Source organism: Argiope bruennichi, chromosome 8, assembly GCF_947563725.1.
Source record: "Argiope bruennichi chromosome 8, qqArgBrue1.1, whole genome shotgun sequence".
Lineage (NCBI taxonomy): Eukaryota > Metazoa > Arthropoda > Arachnida > Araneae > Araneidae > Argiope > Argiope bruennichi.
Genome location: NC_079158.1, coordinates 3,794,763 through 3,812,015, shown reverse-complemented (window position 1 = coordinate 3,812,015; position 17,253 = coordinate 3,794,763). Strand labels below are relative to the sequence as shown.

Genomic DNA, 17,253 nt, shown 5'->3' with positions numbered 1-17,253 from the left:
AAATTTACACTAACTTAATACTGATTGCATGCAAAATATAATAACATGAATTATAATATAAATAAACTTCTTATTAATTTATTTTTTTCTTGCATGAATTAACCTAGCCTATAATTGTTTTATGGAAAAGAAATATGTCTTGCTAAATGTTTGCAAATTTTTGTGCTAAATTTTCCTGTTTTAGAAATATTGTTATCGAAAATCTGCAGTACCTAGAAATTTGCACAGATGCAATGAAAAGTTTGGAAATACAAAAAAAAAAAAAAAAAAAAAAAAAAAAAAAAAAATTGCTTCAGTTTCCTTCCTAATTCACCTGATTATGTAGCCATATCATGTAGCAACTTATTTGTTCTAAAAATATTCATTTAAATTTCAGTCGAGTGAATGATTTTTTGTGAGTAATCTTAGGTTTTTTAATCCGAGAAAACATTTTCAAGCGAGTGTTTTTCCTAATATTTCTTCAAAAGCACGCGTATTCCTTTCAAAAAGAGCATGTAAAATGCAATGTTAATATTTTCTCAATTTAGCCTGCAATGCAGTATTACAACAGCCTTCTGGTGTGTACACTTTGAGGAATTACGGACAAAGGGTCAATTGTACCATGTCCATCATCTTTCCAGAAACTTTCCAGATATTGGCCAGCAGCGTCGGAACCCAATCTATGCCTGTTACTGGTCGTACCATGGACGTGGAGACTGGAATAGTGAAGAAGGTAATATGGCCGTTCATTAAAATATGTTATACGCCTCATATCTTATATTAAATTCTCGAAATGTGGATTGAAAGGTGTGGGATATGTATATAACTTTCCATTAAGAACGTAAAAAGGGATATAGGAATGACAGGATTTAGAGAGAATTTAGAAAAGGTGAATTCAGTTATTAACGTTGTCCGTGAAGTAATTGCAAAGTTGGCGAGTGTGTGTTTCATTCGGATATCCAATTTGTGAATCCAATATATAACAATTGGATTCACAAAAAGAATTTTATATATACTGGAATTCCACTTGGCCTTTTTTCACAGCATCTGTCTGATAGATTTGCTGTTTCAAATTACTCGAAGGAATCCTAACAAAGAGAAGATGAATCCAATATATGTATTGCCAACATTCCCAACCTACAGGCAAGTAAGTGAATCAAAAAATGTTTCGATAGTCAACGAATTTTTTTCTGTGTCTTAATATTTAACGCACATCACTTTATGTAAAATAATCACACAATTTTGTATAATTGAAATAGAAATAAATAGGATTAATTTAAATCATATAAAATGATTTTATTTAGGAAATCGGTGGCATGAATAATATAGTGCTGTTGAACACTAACATTTTTTTTTCAAATTAAACTAAATTAAACGAACCTTATGACAGCAACTATGAAAACTCTATTTGTCATAAATAATATTAAAGAAATGGATTATAATTATCTCAGGTTTGGCACTTAAGAGTGGAAGTTAGTACTTAAAAGATTTAGCAAGCACTTAAAAGTTGAATCTTTTGAATAATCGGAAGATATTCATCTAAATGCTATTTTAAGGAAAAGTTTCAGGACATTCCATCAAATTATTTTCCTTTGCAGAAGCGAAGGAAGAGGCGGACTTTTAATCACACGCAATTGTAATCTTTACAGGAGTGTGGTTCTTAATCCGACGATAAGCTGGGGTGGGTTTTCAGCAAAAAAAAATATTTAAAAAACCCATGAAATTGATTTGAAAATGTAAACAAAATATATACTCTTGCACCGCTCCTGATACTTCCACAAGCCACCACCATTGCATGCATTTTGAAAACCATTGCATGCATTTTGGAAACCATTGCATGCATTTTGGAAACCATTGCATGCATTTTGGAAACCATTGCATGCATTTTGGAAACCATTGCAAACTGGACAAATGAGAATGATATAAATGCTTCTAAATTCAACGCAAATTGATGACTTTCTAAATTAAGTGTGATGTGTGTCTCTAATGATTTGATATCAGATCGTTGAGGCCAGATCACTTTTATCATAAGCTAAGTGTCATTTAAAACTCAAATGAATAAAGCTGTATGCTACTTCAACCTGTGCGAAATTGGATGTTGTGTTTACTGCTTCCGTAAATTTTAACTTCCAATAAAAAAATTAGAAATGATAAATGAGTGATATATTTTTGCAGTGCAAGAAACTGGGGTCCGAAGATTACGTAGAAGTGAGAGGAGGCGATGGATTGGATCCAAGTATGATGACTGTCGCTGAAGATTTCTGTGGGATGGATTCAGTTCCAGGTAATTCGCTTCATTTTAATTCGATAATCTTTATCAACTGACACACTATCTGCGAATCGCGCAAAAAATGATCAAAGCAAACCATTGGGCCTAGATCTATCAAATTGGACATATAGCTACTTTTTGGTTAGTAAGTGCTGAAAACGTTATTATATTTCTATGTTTCAAAATAGAAATTCTAATAATCCTTATTATTTTAATTTTATCATTCTTGTTCATTTTTTATTTATTATAATTTCTGTCTAGATGCACGCAGTTAATTTAAAAAAACAACCCAAGAGAATGTGTTCTCTCTACTATCCTCCGAGAATGAGAAGCTTTCCACCCGGTGGGTACAGAAACAGAGCGGGGTCACTCTTTCTGCTCTAACTGACGATGGCGGTACATGTTTTATACGGGAAGGTTTGTACCGTTATGGCCTTCCGGACTCAGCCTCAGTTCCTGTCACTGCTATCACGGTCATTCTCCGAGTGGGTCAAATTTCGAGAATTATCTTCAAAGCCGAATTGCCGAAATCCACTGGTTTCAATGGAATTCCTTGGATTCTGTCTAGACTAGTTGAGAGATATATCGAGTGGTATTTGCAACTATGCTCAAGAAGCTCTAAAGCCTCATATACAATCCAATATAAATATTTTCTTGCAGGCACGTAAAGGATTTTTTCTAATTTATTGTATCGGGGAAGATCTATATGATAGGCAATCGGTTATATATGTTTCAGTTAGGTCACCTCACAATTATAATAGGGACCATTTGACATAGGATGAGCTGAGCCATAGGCCTACAACTAAGTGGCAGCCCATGGTCGGAAAATAATAGTGGCTGAATTGAAATACTGTTTACGATAAGACAATCATCGATAACAGTAGGATGTTACATAACACCAAACAGACCTCGCCCCTCAGTTGAAACTTTAGAGATTGGGATACGTGGATGCAAAAAGATGCGGGAAATGTAGACTGATCCGAGACTTGTCACATAGTTCCTCACTGCTGCTGTTCCAGTGTCTTAGAGGAAACCTCTATCATCCATGTAATATCTTCTAGATTTCTAAAAAATTTCTAAAAAGTATTCATTTATCGGATGGTATATCATGGGTAGATGCAAAGACCAACCCTTTTTCCACATATGTAATCGAATATAAAATGCTGAAAACTACAAATATGATATTGTTAATGTTCATATGGGTTTTTTTATATCAGCATAGCAAGTAATAACTAATAGGCTAAAAAATTAGCAATTCTACTCTAATAACATGTAACTCGAAAATTAAATAAAACATCTTACTTTTGAAATATTTTCTAATTGACCCTTTTAAAAATTAAAGTATGAAAACTTTGGTTTAATTTCCACAATTTAAATAAAATCTTACAAATTGAATCTAAATAACCTCAAGTGAATAGTAGAGTTTCAAGTTATTAATGAGTGGAGTTATTAAAGGTCATTTCGAACTTGGGAATTATTTATAATATTAATTGCATAAAAAGCATATCTTTGAAACAAGTGCTGATTAAAGCATGTCTTTGAATAAAATTTTAAAATAAACATTGGAAATTGAATTAAAATTTTCTAAACAATTTTCACACAAAAAGTGAGTTTATTTTACATAATGTTTAACAAATAACTAAAAGGCCATCGATGTAAAAATAATCTGCTTACATCTTATTTTCTTTTAAATCAATATATAAACTCATGCACTCATTTTTTCCTTCGATTTTCTTTTATTTTGGGTACCAATAGAAATACGTTTTGCAATAATCTGTTTGTGTTTTTTTAAATCAGTTTTAAATTTTCAACAAAAACCCCTCATTTCATAAAAATTTGAAGTAAATTTTAATATCTCGTTTAAATAAGAAAAGAAATGGCAACCAAAATATGCTCAATTGAAAAAATTTTATATTTTAATTGATCTGAAAATACTTAAAAATCAGTAAAAATAAAAATAATAAAAATAAAAGCATGCAATCTTGTAAAATATTAAATTCTTTTTCAATTAATGTGATGCCTTTTGGCAGTATATTTTGTTCGTGAGGGCAGTTTTACATTTCAAAAAAATAAATAAATAATAATAATCCTTCATGAATTGTTTCTCAAAACACTTATCGTCTGACTACTTCAAGAAATATAACATTCCCATTTTGAGTCGTTTGCTTACTTTCTTTAAATGACATCGTTTCTTTCAATTCTTCAAAAAAGAAACATGTCTTAAAGTAGACAAATAAAAATGTAACCGCAAAATCTCTGCTTTTTATATTTTTGATATGAAACTTTTTACTTTTGATCTTTTCAGTGCCTGCGTCACACATGTTAGCAGGGATTCATAGTTTTTCTTTTTTTTTCACTGGTTATTGGTTTTACTTTTTGTCAGCAGTGGAGTAAATATATCTTATTTCTGCGGATATACTACAAATAAATTTGATTAGAAACGTTCGTTAAATTTTCTGGTTAATAGCTGATTGCTTTTTTATTTATATATTTTGAATATTTCTAAAATCTGCATGGTTATCATTAGCAAGAAATGACATTTAATCTCGCTAACATTTTAAAATTTTGTTCCTAATTTATCGAATTTCAAAATATTTTCTAACATTCGTGACTTTTATTAAATCGAAGTAACTTTTGTATTATCATGTAAGAACATGATGTTGTTTTCGATACGGGGTTTTGAATAATTGAAGGCAACGAATAATTGAAGCTCGAAATCGCGTAGGCAATGAATAAAGCATAAAATGGCAATATTCATTTTCATCTGCTTCACCTGCTTTTACCAGTATTGAATTATTATTATGTATGCTTCTTTGAAAGCAGATGCGTTTTTAAAAGGTTGACCTGCTGTTAGAGACATGGGGTTTTCACCATAGTAATCCTACGGGGCTATGGAAGACCCCCATGCATGCGCAGATGGTTTTCGTTATATCTCGTAAACTACATATGTTAGAGACATGGGGTTTTCACTTAGAAGTACCCCCCAGGGGTTCTCTAAACTTCCACAATGTTGGATCTATTGCGCATGCGCAGTACAGATTTTGCTTAATATCGGTCAAATCAATATCGTATCGATACCATAGAGTTCCTATGGGTCTCGGGAGTCGATGACATCAACTTCCGGTCATACAGGAAGTTGTTACATCTCCGATTCTATGCAACGTAGAGACGAGTGCGACTCGTCTAAACACTCGTCATAATAAATAGAGTCGAATGACATTTTTACCGAAACTCTGGTCTCGATAGGATCCGAGATCGGGTCTCGAAATTTACAAATTTGAGTTACATTGCATTTGTTTATATCGTTGGATAGTGCTCTCCGAAAACCACGTAACAGTACGAGTTTTGCGTTTCTACTCCGAGTAATTCGCGAGGTGCGGGTTCTCAAAGTTGTAAAAATGTGAATTTTCGAGCGAGGTTTTCGACTTTGTTTTTTCAAATTATGTTTTTTTTATTATGTTTCTATGTGAGAGTAAAGAAATCTTGCACTGGAGTTATTTCTAAGACCGAATTAATTAATTAAAATTTAGTATGAAAATAAACAAATAGTAAGTCGATACAAATTCATCTACTTTCGAAAATCCTTTGAGTCTCAAAAACTAATTTCTACGGCGAAACATTAATCAGATTTTTTTAATTTAATGATAAATGTAATCAGAAAGAAGAATTAATTAATTTTTCTCCATAAAGCTGGGAAAAAATAAAGCTGTGAGCACACATAAATTATTTTAGAAGTTTAGCTTACTTTGCATTTATTCCCTTTACATTTTGCTTTTAACTCATTTTAAACACATTAAATAAAGTTACTTCGAAAATACATTCGAAGCCCTCTCAAAATTTCCACTGAATTAGAAAATTTATTCCATCAAAATATCATTATGTCCGACGTACAATGAGAGGAACTTGCTCGAATCCTGGAGAGACTATCTACGTCTGGAATAACCAAACGTGCCGGTATTTCAACGGCCACTATATGGAGGATACTGATAGCCTACACGAAAAAAGTGTCCTCTGCAAAGCACAGTAAGGAGTAAAATTTGAGACTGATTGATCGAAATAGCCGAATGTTGGTGAAAGTAGTTGTCCAAAAACGCAATACTAAACAGATAATCTCCAAGACGAATACCAATTTTTAGAACCTCGTACTTACAAAAAAACTATTACAGCAGGAGGTGCATGCTGCAATATTTAAGGCAGAATGTCATCCCCAGAATGAAGCCAATACCTGGCACGACAGCGATAGAAACAAGCAAGCTGGTGCGATAAATTGTCATTTACCTTATTTCAGACAACCGGTGTTTTGAACATCAGCATTACCAGTTCAGGCTGATATCTAATTTCTATCGTGACGCATAGAGAGGGCTTTGTGATGGCGACATCTTGGCGTGGATTGCGATCACCCTAAGTACTGAGAGGGAAGATCACTACCGAGCATTACCAGTTCAGACTGATATCTAATTTCTATCGTGAAGCATAGAGAGGGCTTTGTGATGGCGACATCTTGGCGTGGATTGGGATCACCCTAAGTACTGAGAGGGAATATCACTTCCGAGCATTACCAGTTCAGGTTGATATCTAATTTCTATCGTGAAGCATAGAGAGGGCTTTGTGATGGCGACATCTTGGCGAGGATTGGGATCGCCCTAAGTACTGAGAGGGAAGATTATTACCGAGCATTATTGCTGATAAATTACAGCCCATGCATCATCTTTGGGAAACGTCCTCCATTCTAAAAAGACAGGTTTTATGAGTACGACTCGGTGTCTTCAAACCTGGTTAGAAAAGCAAAATGATGAAGTAGAGCATGTCACATAGTATTGTCCGGATCGTTATCTCAACGTTATTGGGTATTTGAGAGGTTTTTTTAAGAGAATAAATTCCGTACACGATTTTCTCTTTCAGGCACACAGTCTAAATTAAAAGGTACGAGAAGTGACTAACGGGTTACCTTGGACTTTGTAAACGGTCAGCGCCATCTCGGAGACAAGCTGTTATTTGGACTGAAGGTAGCCCAATTCCTTACTGATAAAAAGTTTCAGGTTTTTTTTTCATATGTGTTCCTATTATTGTTTTCTATACCTGTATCAATCATTCAAAAGCAATTGGAAACTCTTGACAGTGTTTTCGAAATGTACTCCGCCCCCTTTCATAGTGAGTACTGCATAGTTCAAATAGCATCTCATCGAATTTTGATTCAGGGGATATGGGCACCAATTATTACTCTTCTTCGATTATTTCATTTGCAATGACATCATAAAGGGAAAATTCTTTAAGCTACAGACTATACCAGATGACTCACTTAAGTCATTAAGGATGTCTTCAGAAGAAATGACGGTGGGTGTAAACTTCGAAAACAACAACACAGGATGACATAACATCAGTTTTGTGAATAGCTTGAAATATTGTGTAAATAATGCAACATTATGCATAGTGAATGTAAATTATTTTCCAGGGCGAAGTTCTGTGGATGTAGCGTGCGGAAATTCTGCTGTTCGTCTCGTGTCTAGTGGGAGGTTCGAGAACTCTGTGACAGTAAGCTTCGATCTCTTAATGGACTGGGGCTCGCCAAGCCTAGTATGCCCGACGCTTTTGGAAACCCCGTGAATTTTCAAGTAAGCTGAGAATTTTATATGTTTACATCCCGTTGTTGATTAGCATTTGTGGTAAATTTTAATATTTAATGCCTTAAATAATGCAAAAAAAATTAATTACTATTTATTTTATAGTTAATTGAAACAGACATCTCCGCAAAGCCTTTTTCGTAATCAAATTGAAATACCATGAACGCAGCGTCAGTTCGAACACTTCAAAATCTATCTGAGATGTATGAGATTTCTAGAAAAGTGAAACAATAACTTAGATTAAAATAGCGCACCTTTTCACTGTTCTTAGACTTTTTAAATAGACTTTATCCCCATTCTCGCGTCTGCTACAATTTATAGTGAAAATAAGGAACACTAGTATTTAACCTGACGGAGGATAATTTCTCAAAAATCCATTGTGAAAAATAGATTGCTCAAATTCAGAAAATCCGTCTGAATTTGAGCACAAAATAAATACGACACAAAACTCAACCTTAGAGTATTGACTTTAACATCCTAAGGGAATCGAACAAGAAAAAATTACCCTTAACATGAAAAGAATTATGTTAACACGACTAGTGCAATTCCTATATTACTGAAAATTTGAACACAACATTCTGTTGGGCTTCTGTTCTTCTTGACTTAAATGAATGCCTATGCTACAATTAAAGTGCGAAAATCACTTTAATTTGCTGTCCTTGCGAGCGAAAATTCCTATTCATCTGCAGACAAACCTATTCCTTCCATTAAAGGGAGGATGGTTGTTTCATTTTTCATATTACTTAACAAAATTTGGAGATTATTCGGATAAATGCGCATCGTCTCCTGGGACTTAATGAAACCAAAAAATTGTAGATTCAAGGCAAAAGTGGTTCAACCATTTGGTACTCGCGTCCAAAGCAAAATGAGACAAAAAGATGATGGAAAAAAGATGCGAGTTTAAAAATTGTAATGAGAAAGAAGTGGAACAAGGAGCAGCGTCATTTCAATTTAATATTTCAACATTCAACATATTTTTGACAATAAGGAATGATGAATTAATTATTTGTTTTAAGATAAACTTTTTATTTAATTAACATTATAAAAACGCATTTGTTTTTATTTATATATTATGATTCATGAGTAACCAGGTTTCATGTTTGTATACATCATTACTAAAACAGAGATTCTTTATTTTTTAATATACTAGTAATTAAGTGAGCGTAATGAGACTCATAGAAACATGACTAAACATACTTGATCATATTATCTTAAAGAAAGTGTTCTTATTACAGCAATCAATAAAAATTATTACTCACACGAAAAAAAGGAATAAAAAGTCTTTCATTTCCAGAAATTCACTTTGAAATATTCTCCAAATGCTAACTGCAATCAGTCTACCAGCACTAGCCTAAATTTAAATTATGTACAGCATTCACGCACTTTGAATTCGATTGTTCCTAAATATTTTATATGGTTACTCATATTTAAAATAAAAGTATACATTAGAGCACTAATAGTAAAAAGTGGATAATTGATAACAAAATAATTGTATGTGCTAGTTTAATATAACTAGCAATTCACTAAAATTCACTTTTTTTTAACAATTCATTATTTTAAAAATTCAAAATAAATATTCATAATTATCAGTTATGAATATTTATACGAATACGAATATACATATACGAATAAAATGTTTATTCTGAATTAAAATGCTTAAACAAAAATATGTTTAAAAAAAGAATATAGAGGCAAAGAGCTAAGCACATGCGCAGTAACTTCTTCGGAGATTCTAAGTGCATTACAATTACTTATGAATTTCAGTGATTTAAAATAAGTAAAATTAAGCTTTCATGTGCCATATTACCTTTCTTATATAACGAATCGCAGTGCATAAAAAGTGCTGAAATCTAGTTTAATATAAAATAAAATTTCATAAAAGGTGTAAGAGAAAACTTTCCATTAATTGTAATTATATGTATAAAGCGCCAATTATACATATAATTACAATTAATGTATTAAACATACATTAACATTTCAATTACATAACAGAAGTAAATTAGGAAAAAAAAATTCTTTCATAATATCACGATCCTTGAAACATAGAAAGCATACCAAAATTCAAAATCATTCCTTTATGTGAAAATTGTCAGTAAAATACTAATATTTGTGCCCTTTATTAATGATGCAATAATTTCTGTGAATAACTATTTATCAAAAGAAAAGTCATCAAAATTTCCAAATTAAATGAAATGCTAGTATTACAATATATCAAAAACCTTATATGAAATATAGTATTAAAAAACAGAATACCAAGATCTAAAAACATTCGTAAATTCTTTTTATATAATTCATAAGCATATTCACAGAAATTCAACTAATATTACTATTTTAGTACGAGGGGTGATCGAAAAAAGAAGTTTACAAGCAGCAACATTTGGAAAGTAGAAATTGTGGATGGGAATATTGTTACCCAGAGTGGGGACAGATGTCCTTAGTTGTCTTAGACCGGTCGTTCGAGCAGATAGTGTTAGTACTGAGACCTGAAACAGCGACAGTAATGGCAAGACGACTAGAGAAGTGGTCTCGCACAGAGGTGTGAGCCGTGATATGATTTCTATGGGCCAAGAATGTGTCCCCATCGGACATTCTCAGACGAATCGTTAAAGTGTACGAGGGCGAAGCAATGAGTAGAGAACAAGTGGCGAAATGGTGTCGTTCTTTTGAAGCGGGCAGAGAGATTGCAGGAAACGTTTAGGTGGGAGATCTGGAGCCACCCCCATACAGCCCCGATTTGGCCTCCAGTGACTATTTCCTTTTCCTGGCATTGAAGAAACACTTATTCGAAACAAGGTTCATATCAGACGGAGATGTTCAAAAAGGTTCCGAGAACTGGTGATGTTCAAAAAGGTTCCGAGAACTGGTGATGTTCAAAAAGGTACCAGGGACCTGATTATAGCCAAGATGGGTTAAACAAATTGCTCCAGGGTAGTGATAAATGCCTCAACAGGTTTGGTGATTATGTAGAGAAGTGACCGCCACATATGTCTCTTAGTTACCATTTGTATCCCGTGTCTATTGTTGATAAAGCATTTTCCTTTTGCCTTCTAAGTTTTTTTTTTTTTTGATCACCCTTAGTATATAAAATTTCAACACCCCAAAATGCATATTTATAAAGTCGTATTCTTCAAAGAATGCGACTTTATAAATCTGCATTTTTTTTATGCCGCACACCGTTTGGGCAGCTCCGAAAATATATGCTTACCATGTCAAAGGAGGATTTTTTTCTCCAGCATTTGAGCTTAACCACACAAATGATTTACAGTCATGACCAGTAAATAGCAATGCAATTTCCGAAAGGCCTAAACAATAGCTGCATGTCTCTTTTCTGTTGCTAAGTGCCTTTCTTCAGATTCAGGGAACTTTTTACTTCAGTATAGGATACTCATTCTTCTTCTGGCATCAATATGCGATAGGACTATTTCAATTAGAATTCAGAGATGTCAATCTGTAACAAGAATTATTTAAAGTCCATTTACAGCTTTACTCATGTCTCACTTTCTGTTTTTCTTTTCTTTTTTTTTTATCTTTCTCTCTCTTTTTTTCTTCTTGTTTTTCTATTCTCTCTTTCTTTCTGAAAGTTTTTTGATCTTCTGTCAGAAAGGAATCCTGATGCTATAGGAACTGTTAACCCAATGGACAATGTGGTTTATTTATTTTTTTATTTTAATAATGTTGTGAAAGTATATATGCTTTTATTTATTTTTTAATATGCAAAACACAAAAAAATTATTTAAAATAATGAAATTCTTGAAAACTTAGCATAATTATTAAATAATGAATACAATGCTTACAAATTAAAGCATTCATTCATCTGTAGATTTAGAATTATTAGGATAAACCAAAGAAATAGTCTTCCAGCCTCAGCAGAAATCCGAGTTCACCAAATATTGCTTCCTATAAAAGCTTATGAGCCTTAGAAACGTCATCAGTCACTCTGTTTTCATAAGAAATAACCAGTGGGAGTGGCCTCCTTGGAACTTTCTCGCATGCTCTCAGATGCGAGTCCTATTCTCCTGCACAAATACCTTGCACGGCACTGCTGAAAAAAAAGTGACGAAATACATCTTTGGAGTGAATCGGGCATTTTTACTGAATCGGTCGAGAGAATGTGTATTTTTAACGTCTTTTTTGGGGAGGTCGATTGAGACCAAATTGACGCAAAACTACAGCTATACAAAACATACCAAATTTCATTGAGTTAAATGACTGCGTTTGCATGCACACGTAAGTAGAGACCGACAGACGGTCATCGTTTGAAAGATTTAATTCGGATAAATTTGATAAATAGCCATATTTTAAATATTAAATCTGAGTATCAGCTTTTATTTACTTAACACTTTGCGTTTTGTATTTATCGAGTTCACCAGTCGAACAGCCAGACAGACTTCTTGTGAAGAGATTTCTTTCAAAATTCAATAGAAATTTATAAATTTGGTCCTAATTTCGTGTACCAAATTTCAGTCATACAGTTCAAAATGTTTTTTATTGTGTTCACAGACAGATTGACTGACTGAACGACAGACAGACAGGAGCATAAAGCCAAAAATATGTTTTTCGGACTCAAGGAAGTCAGAAAATTAAATATTAGTTAAAATCTGGATCTCGAATTTCTTAACGATTACAATACTTCCTTTGTACTTAGTACAAGAGAAAGTTATATAAAAAAAGCACTACTTCACTGTACATTTACTATGGATGCCGGCCTCCTAGCATAGGGGTAGAGCGTCTTTCCCGTGATCTGGGCGTCCTGGGTTCGAGTCCAGGCTCGGGCATGATTGTTCTTTATCTGTTCTGTCTGTGAGATGTGTCAATGTACTCCACCCCCCTTAAAAAGGGGTCGAGTAAGCGAATGTGATGCGTGCGTAACTAAGACTCTTGGCCGTAATTGGCTCTACTAAAAATATGAGACGCTCTCTTGGCTTAAAATCGCTGACTTCGTCAGCGAGCTTGTCTATGGCAAGTGCCATTAAAAACAACAGTATTTGTAATGAGTAAGGAAATTCCCCAACAGTCTTCCCATCTTAATCACTGTATTAATTTTGTCAATTTTTATTTCATTTGTAAATTTGTGACATTTATATAAGTCATCAGTGGTCACTATCACCCTCCCTCCGATTTTCCATTTTCAAGAGACATTGAAAAAATAATTATGACAGAGCCTCCCGTCTCAAGTCTTAGAGGGATTTCGCCAATTAATTTCAATAATTTTCAAACATAACTATCAAATCAATATGGGGCAGCTTAGCCAAAAATTGGCTCTTACACCAATAAAATCCAACCAACCTAACAAATGAATATACTCTATGCTTATTGGTTTATTTTAATTTAAAATAGGCCTTATTGGTTGAATTTAATTTAAAATAGCGGTTCTCATTTGTAGTGATAAGAGTTATCCAATTTATAGTTCATTAATTAAAGTTATTTAGTATTACCGAATCAGTGGTATTTTTCTGATAGATTTGTAGCTGGTTGACGAATATATATATATATATATTATTATTATTATTTTATAATCTCTCTCATATATATATATATATATATATATATATATATATATATATATATATATATATATATATATACATGTCCGAGATAAATATAATGAGTAATTCATTATATTTTAATTGAATTGAAAATAATTTTAATATGTCTACCTAAGGACACATTGAAATCCTAATCTTAATATTATATAATCTTAATATTTTGTATTTCATAGATTATTTTGTTTTTTTTTACAAATTTATTTATTTATTTACAAATTTATTATCGACCCCCCCTCTCCCCGCCTCTCCTTCCAGTTCACTGGTGGATTTCTGACTAAACCGCTGTCTAGCCCGCCTTGTGAGAAAATCGCTATTTAACTGTGTGACACAATCTTTTTAATTGTTGGAAGATACGATAATCTAATCTAAGTATTCAAATTAAAATAAATACGCAACCATTTTTTAAAAATATTTTTTGTTGCTGTATTCATTTCTTTTAAAAATGTAAAACTGAGGAGTGCTATTGTTGGATTGTTTTGGGTTTTCTTTGTGATTTTTATCATTCAAATATCTGAAATAAAAATTATTTAATTGGTGCTTATAAGGTATGCAATAGCGAAATAACAATCATTCTTCATGATTTTCCTTTTTGCTGTATGCACAGGCGGCCATTCGGTGAGAAGTTGCTGTATAACTAAGCAGGTTCTGTCGCCCCCGACGGCTGTGGGGTTGGATTCCTCATCTCCAATGACTTCCTATGGGGTAGGATGGACTGTAGTCGTGAATAGGGTCTGTGTTTGGTTGTAACCGATATATTTTTTTTACTCTCAGTTTCCGATTATACTGTCGTAATGACGGTCATTAAAATCATTTCGGAAAGGAAAGGGGTAATTTGTTAATATTTTCTTATCAACTTACAAAGTGGTAGGGGTCTTATCACTATTAGCCCCTCACCCCTGTGTATATATATATATATATATATATATATATATATATATACATATACATAACTGAATGTTTTCTTTTTATACAGATTTGTGCCAAATGCATATCATTATCATAATGATTCATTACTTCTTTTTCAGAATTTCAATTTCCAAATTCGAAGTGTCACCGTTATTACATTTATATGAAAGATTAAAAAAAAAAAAAAATGTGAAGGTTGTCTCCTTTTAGAGCAAAGTCTTAAAGGACGCAAATTATATTTTTGCATTTGAAATTGAATTACTAATAATTATATTCCTAATAGAAAAATAAAAAGCTACAAAACTCTTTAACCAGAAATTTATTTTTATAAATTTCTGAATCCTGTGTGTTTATATTAATTACATAAATTATTAAATTTAATGTTTATTATCATTATGATTTTATCGCTTTACAAATTGAGTATTTATAACAAAAGGAATTTAATGATAGTTTACTGATAATTTAACAATGCTTTCTTCAATAAGCAATCTTTTTCTTGTAAAGATAACTGTTTTTTATTTAATAAATTTATTAAAAGGCGAATAATTTATTTTGAAAATAATCCTGATGGACATAATTATGAGGAACAAATTTTCTCCTTTCAAGGAGATTAAATTACAGGTGAAAAAATAATAATTAAATTATTAATCATTGAAATATTCATATAATGATGAGTTGAGTTTTAATTTGAAAGCATTGAGCTAAAATAATTATTTCTTCTAATTACAGCTTTTTTTTTGCAGGTTCTTGTTTGATCCGTCGAAATAGAACTCACTGCTTCCATAGCTGAAAATAAAATGAAAATGAAATATATTGAAAACGTTCATAGTAATCCGACATTCGCTGGAAAGAACAATTTCAGGATTTGTAAATGGAATATTCATACATGTATTAAAATAGTCTTATGAAATTTTATTGCGTGAGGCTCTTTAATTCGCTTTTTTAACACATAGAAACAAACTGGAGATATTTTTCGACTTTACAAACTTTTATTTAACTTCATACCATTAACGATGGAATATTGTAATTGATATTCACTCACACTCCGATCATTTACAATTTTGAAATTGTGTGCATTTGGTTGTTTCTTCGAAGTTAATACAAGTGTTGTTCCCCGATGTTTTTTCTGGTTAGAGTTTATTTATCAATTAACTGATTATCTTTAATTAAATTATTATACACTCGAATCTCCTTCTGATAATGAATTTTATAAAGAAACTTAGGGGCCCGGATAGGTTGGGAGGGCGTTGGATTCGCATCTTTTGGTTGTGAGTTCGAACCCCGGCGGTCGAAGACTCTCCGTGTATATGGTGGAGGGTGCACATATAAATCTGTTGTAGCCACAAAATCCTCCAAGTGGAAACAATGCTACTGAGGGTACTGAATTAGAGGTGATCGTTCTCTGGCTCGGGTCTAAATTACGATATGTGGATGGATGAATGAAATGTATGAATGAAATCCACCCCGTAAAATGGGGCTGTGGTGCATAAGTAACTAAGACGTACTCTTGGCCTTAGATCGCGCTACTGAAACAAGAGACGCTTAAACTCGGCTTAAAATCGCTGACTTAGATGACTAACTTTTTCGTCAGCGGGCTTGTCTATGACAAGTGCCATAGGTAACAACAACAATAAAGAAATTTATTGCAAAATTCTATTATATTTAGAAAAAACATGAAAAAGTAGAAGCAAAGTTAAATTATAAACGATTTAATATTAAAATTATACTCTGCTGCGCCGATAATCAAGTCAAGCTAATATTGAGAGATCAAAATTAAAAGTGTCCAAACCATTTTCCATGATGATAACATGAGAATTAGTAATAGAGTAGCAATAAAAATTGTAGTGTATCTCCTTAACATCGATTCATTTTATGCGGAATATATCATATCATTTAAAAATTTATAAAATAGTTCTTAAACAGGAATTCAAGTTTGAGCTAGGATATCATATAGCGAATAAAGTGTTTATATTCAAAGATATTTGCATTCAATCTTATTGTACGAATTCAAGCTAATAACTGAGCTACAAACTCAAGCTTGAACTATTAAATCCTGTAATGAATAAAATGTATATATTTAAGGGATAGGTTCGTTCAACTTTGTTATATAAATTCAGTTAATAACCATGGTACAAATTAGTTTTGTCCAAAAATTTAACTATTTTCTGTGGTTTTTCCACTGAGCTGAGATTCAAAATAAGCGCTCCTCGTACTAACGCCGGTCCTTACAATTGCTTTGATCTTTCTCGGTGGTGTATAAGAAATACGATTACAAAGCAATATTAACTCAAATAAATAATTGAAGTGGCCCATAATTAATATATATTAATAATTTTTTTGTCAGTAAGGAATCAAATGAGACTGTCAGTAACAATGTTCCTTGAAGAAAGGATACGATTTCAATTATTGCCATGCATCCGATTGTTACGATTTTAGCGAATTTTTCATATTGATTAGTTATGATTTCCACGAATTTCATTTATTCAGAACCGTGATTTTGATGGTTTGAAAATTCAGGGATAAAATTTTACTCATTTGCAAATTCAAAGAAAATGATTACAACGATTTGAGAAATCATTCCTATACTCGTAATTTGTAAAATCAAAGGTGAGATTTTGATTAATTACACTAGAATCGTAAAATATACAATTTCAATAAATTTAATATTCAAACCATCCGATTTTAACAGTTTGCAAATTCTATGCAAACGATCTAACAAAATCAAGGAATGCATCAATGTAGAAAGGCTTCTTTCAGACATCTTAACTGGCGTCTAAAGTTTGCAAGACAATTTTTTCACTAAGCTAATGCAGATATTGGAGATTTTCTGAAGATAAAAATATTGATGTTTATCTTCAGCAATGAATTATTAATGAATTGTCATTACTCTTCATGTAATCATAATAAAATTAGAAGTATGATAATTTACGAT

General features: G+C 32.3%; 1 protein-coding gene across 1 annotated transcript in view; it reads left to right on the top strand.

Annotated features, from left to right (window-relative positions):
• LOC129981623 (corticotropin-releasing factor-binding protein-like) overlaps positions 1-15,234 on the top strand; it is a 91,318-nt gene extending 76,084 nt beyond the window's left edge. Inside the window, exons 5-8 of the mRNA XM_056092537.1 lie at positions 528-712; positions 2,155-2,263; positions 7,701-7,860; positions 15,065-15,234. Of these exons, the coding sequence (XP_055948512.1) occupies positions 528-712; positions 2,155-2,263; positions 7,701-7,852 (446 nt within the window). The 3' untranslated portion in view covers positions 7,853-7,860; positions 15,065-15,234. The remainder of the gene's footprint in view (positions 1-527; positions 713-2,154; positions 2,264-7,700; positions 7,861-15,064) is intronic.
• Positions 15,235-17,253: the final 2,019 nt, after the last annotated feature.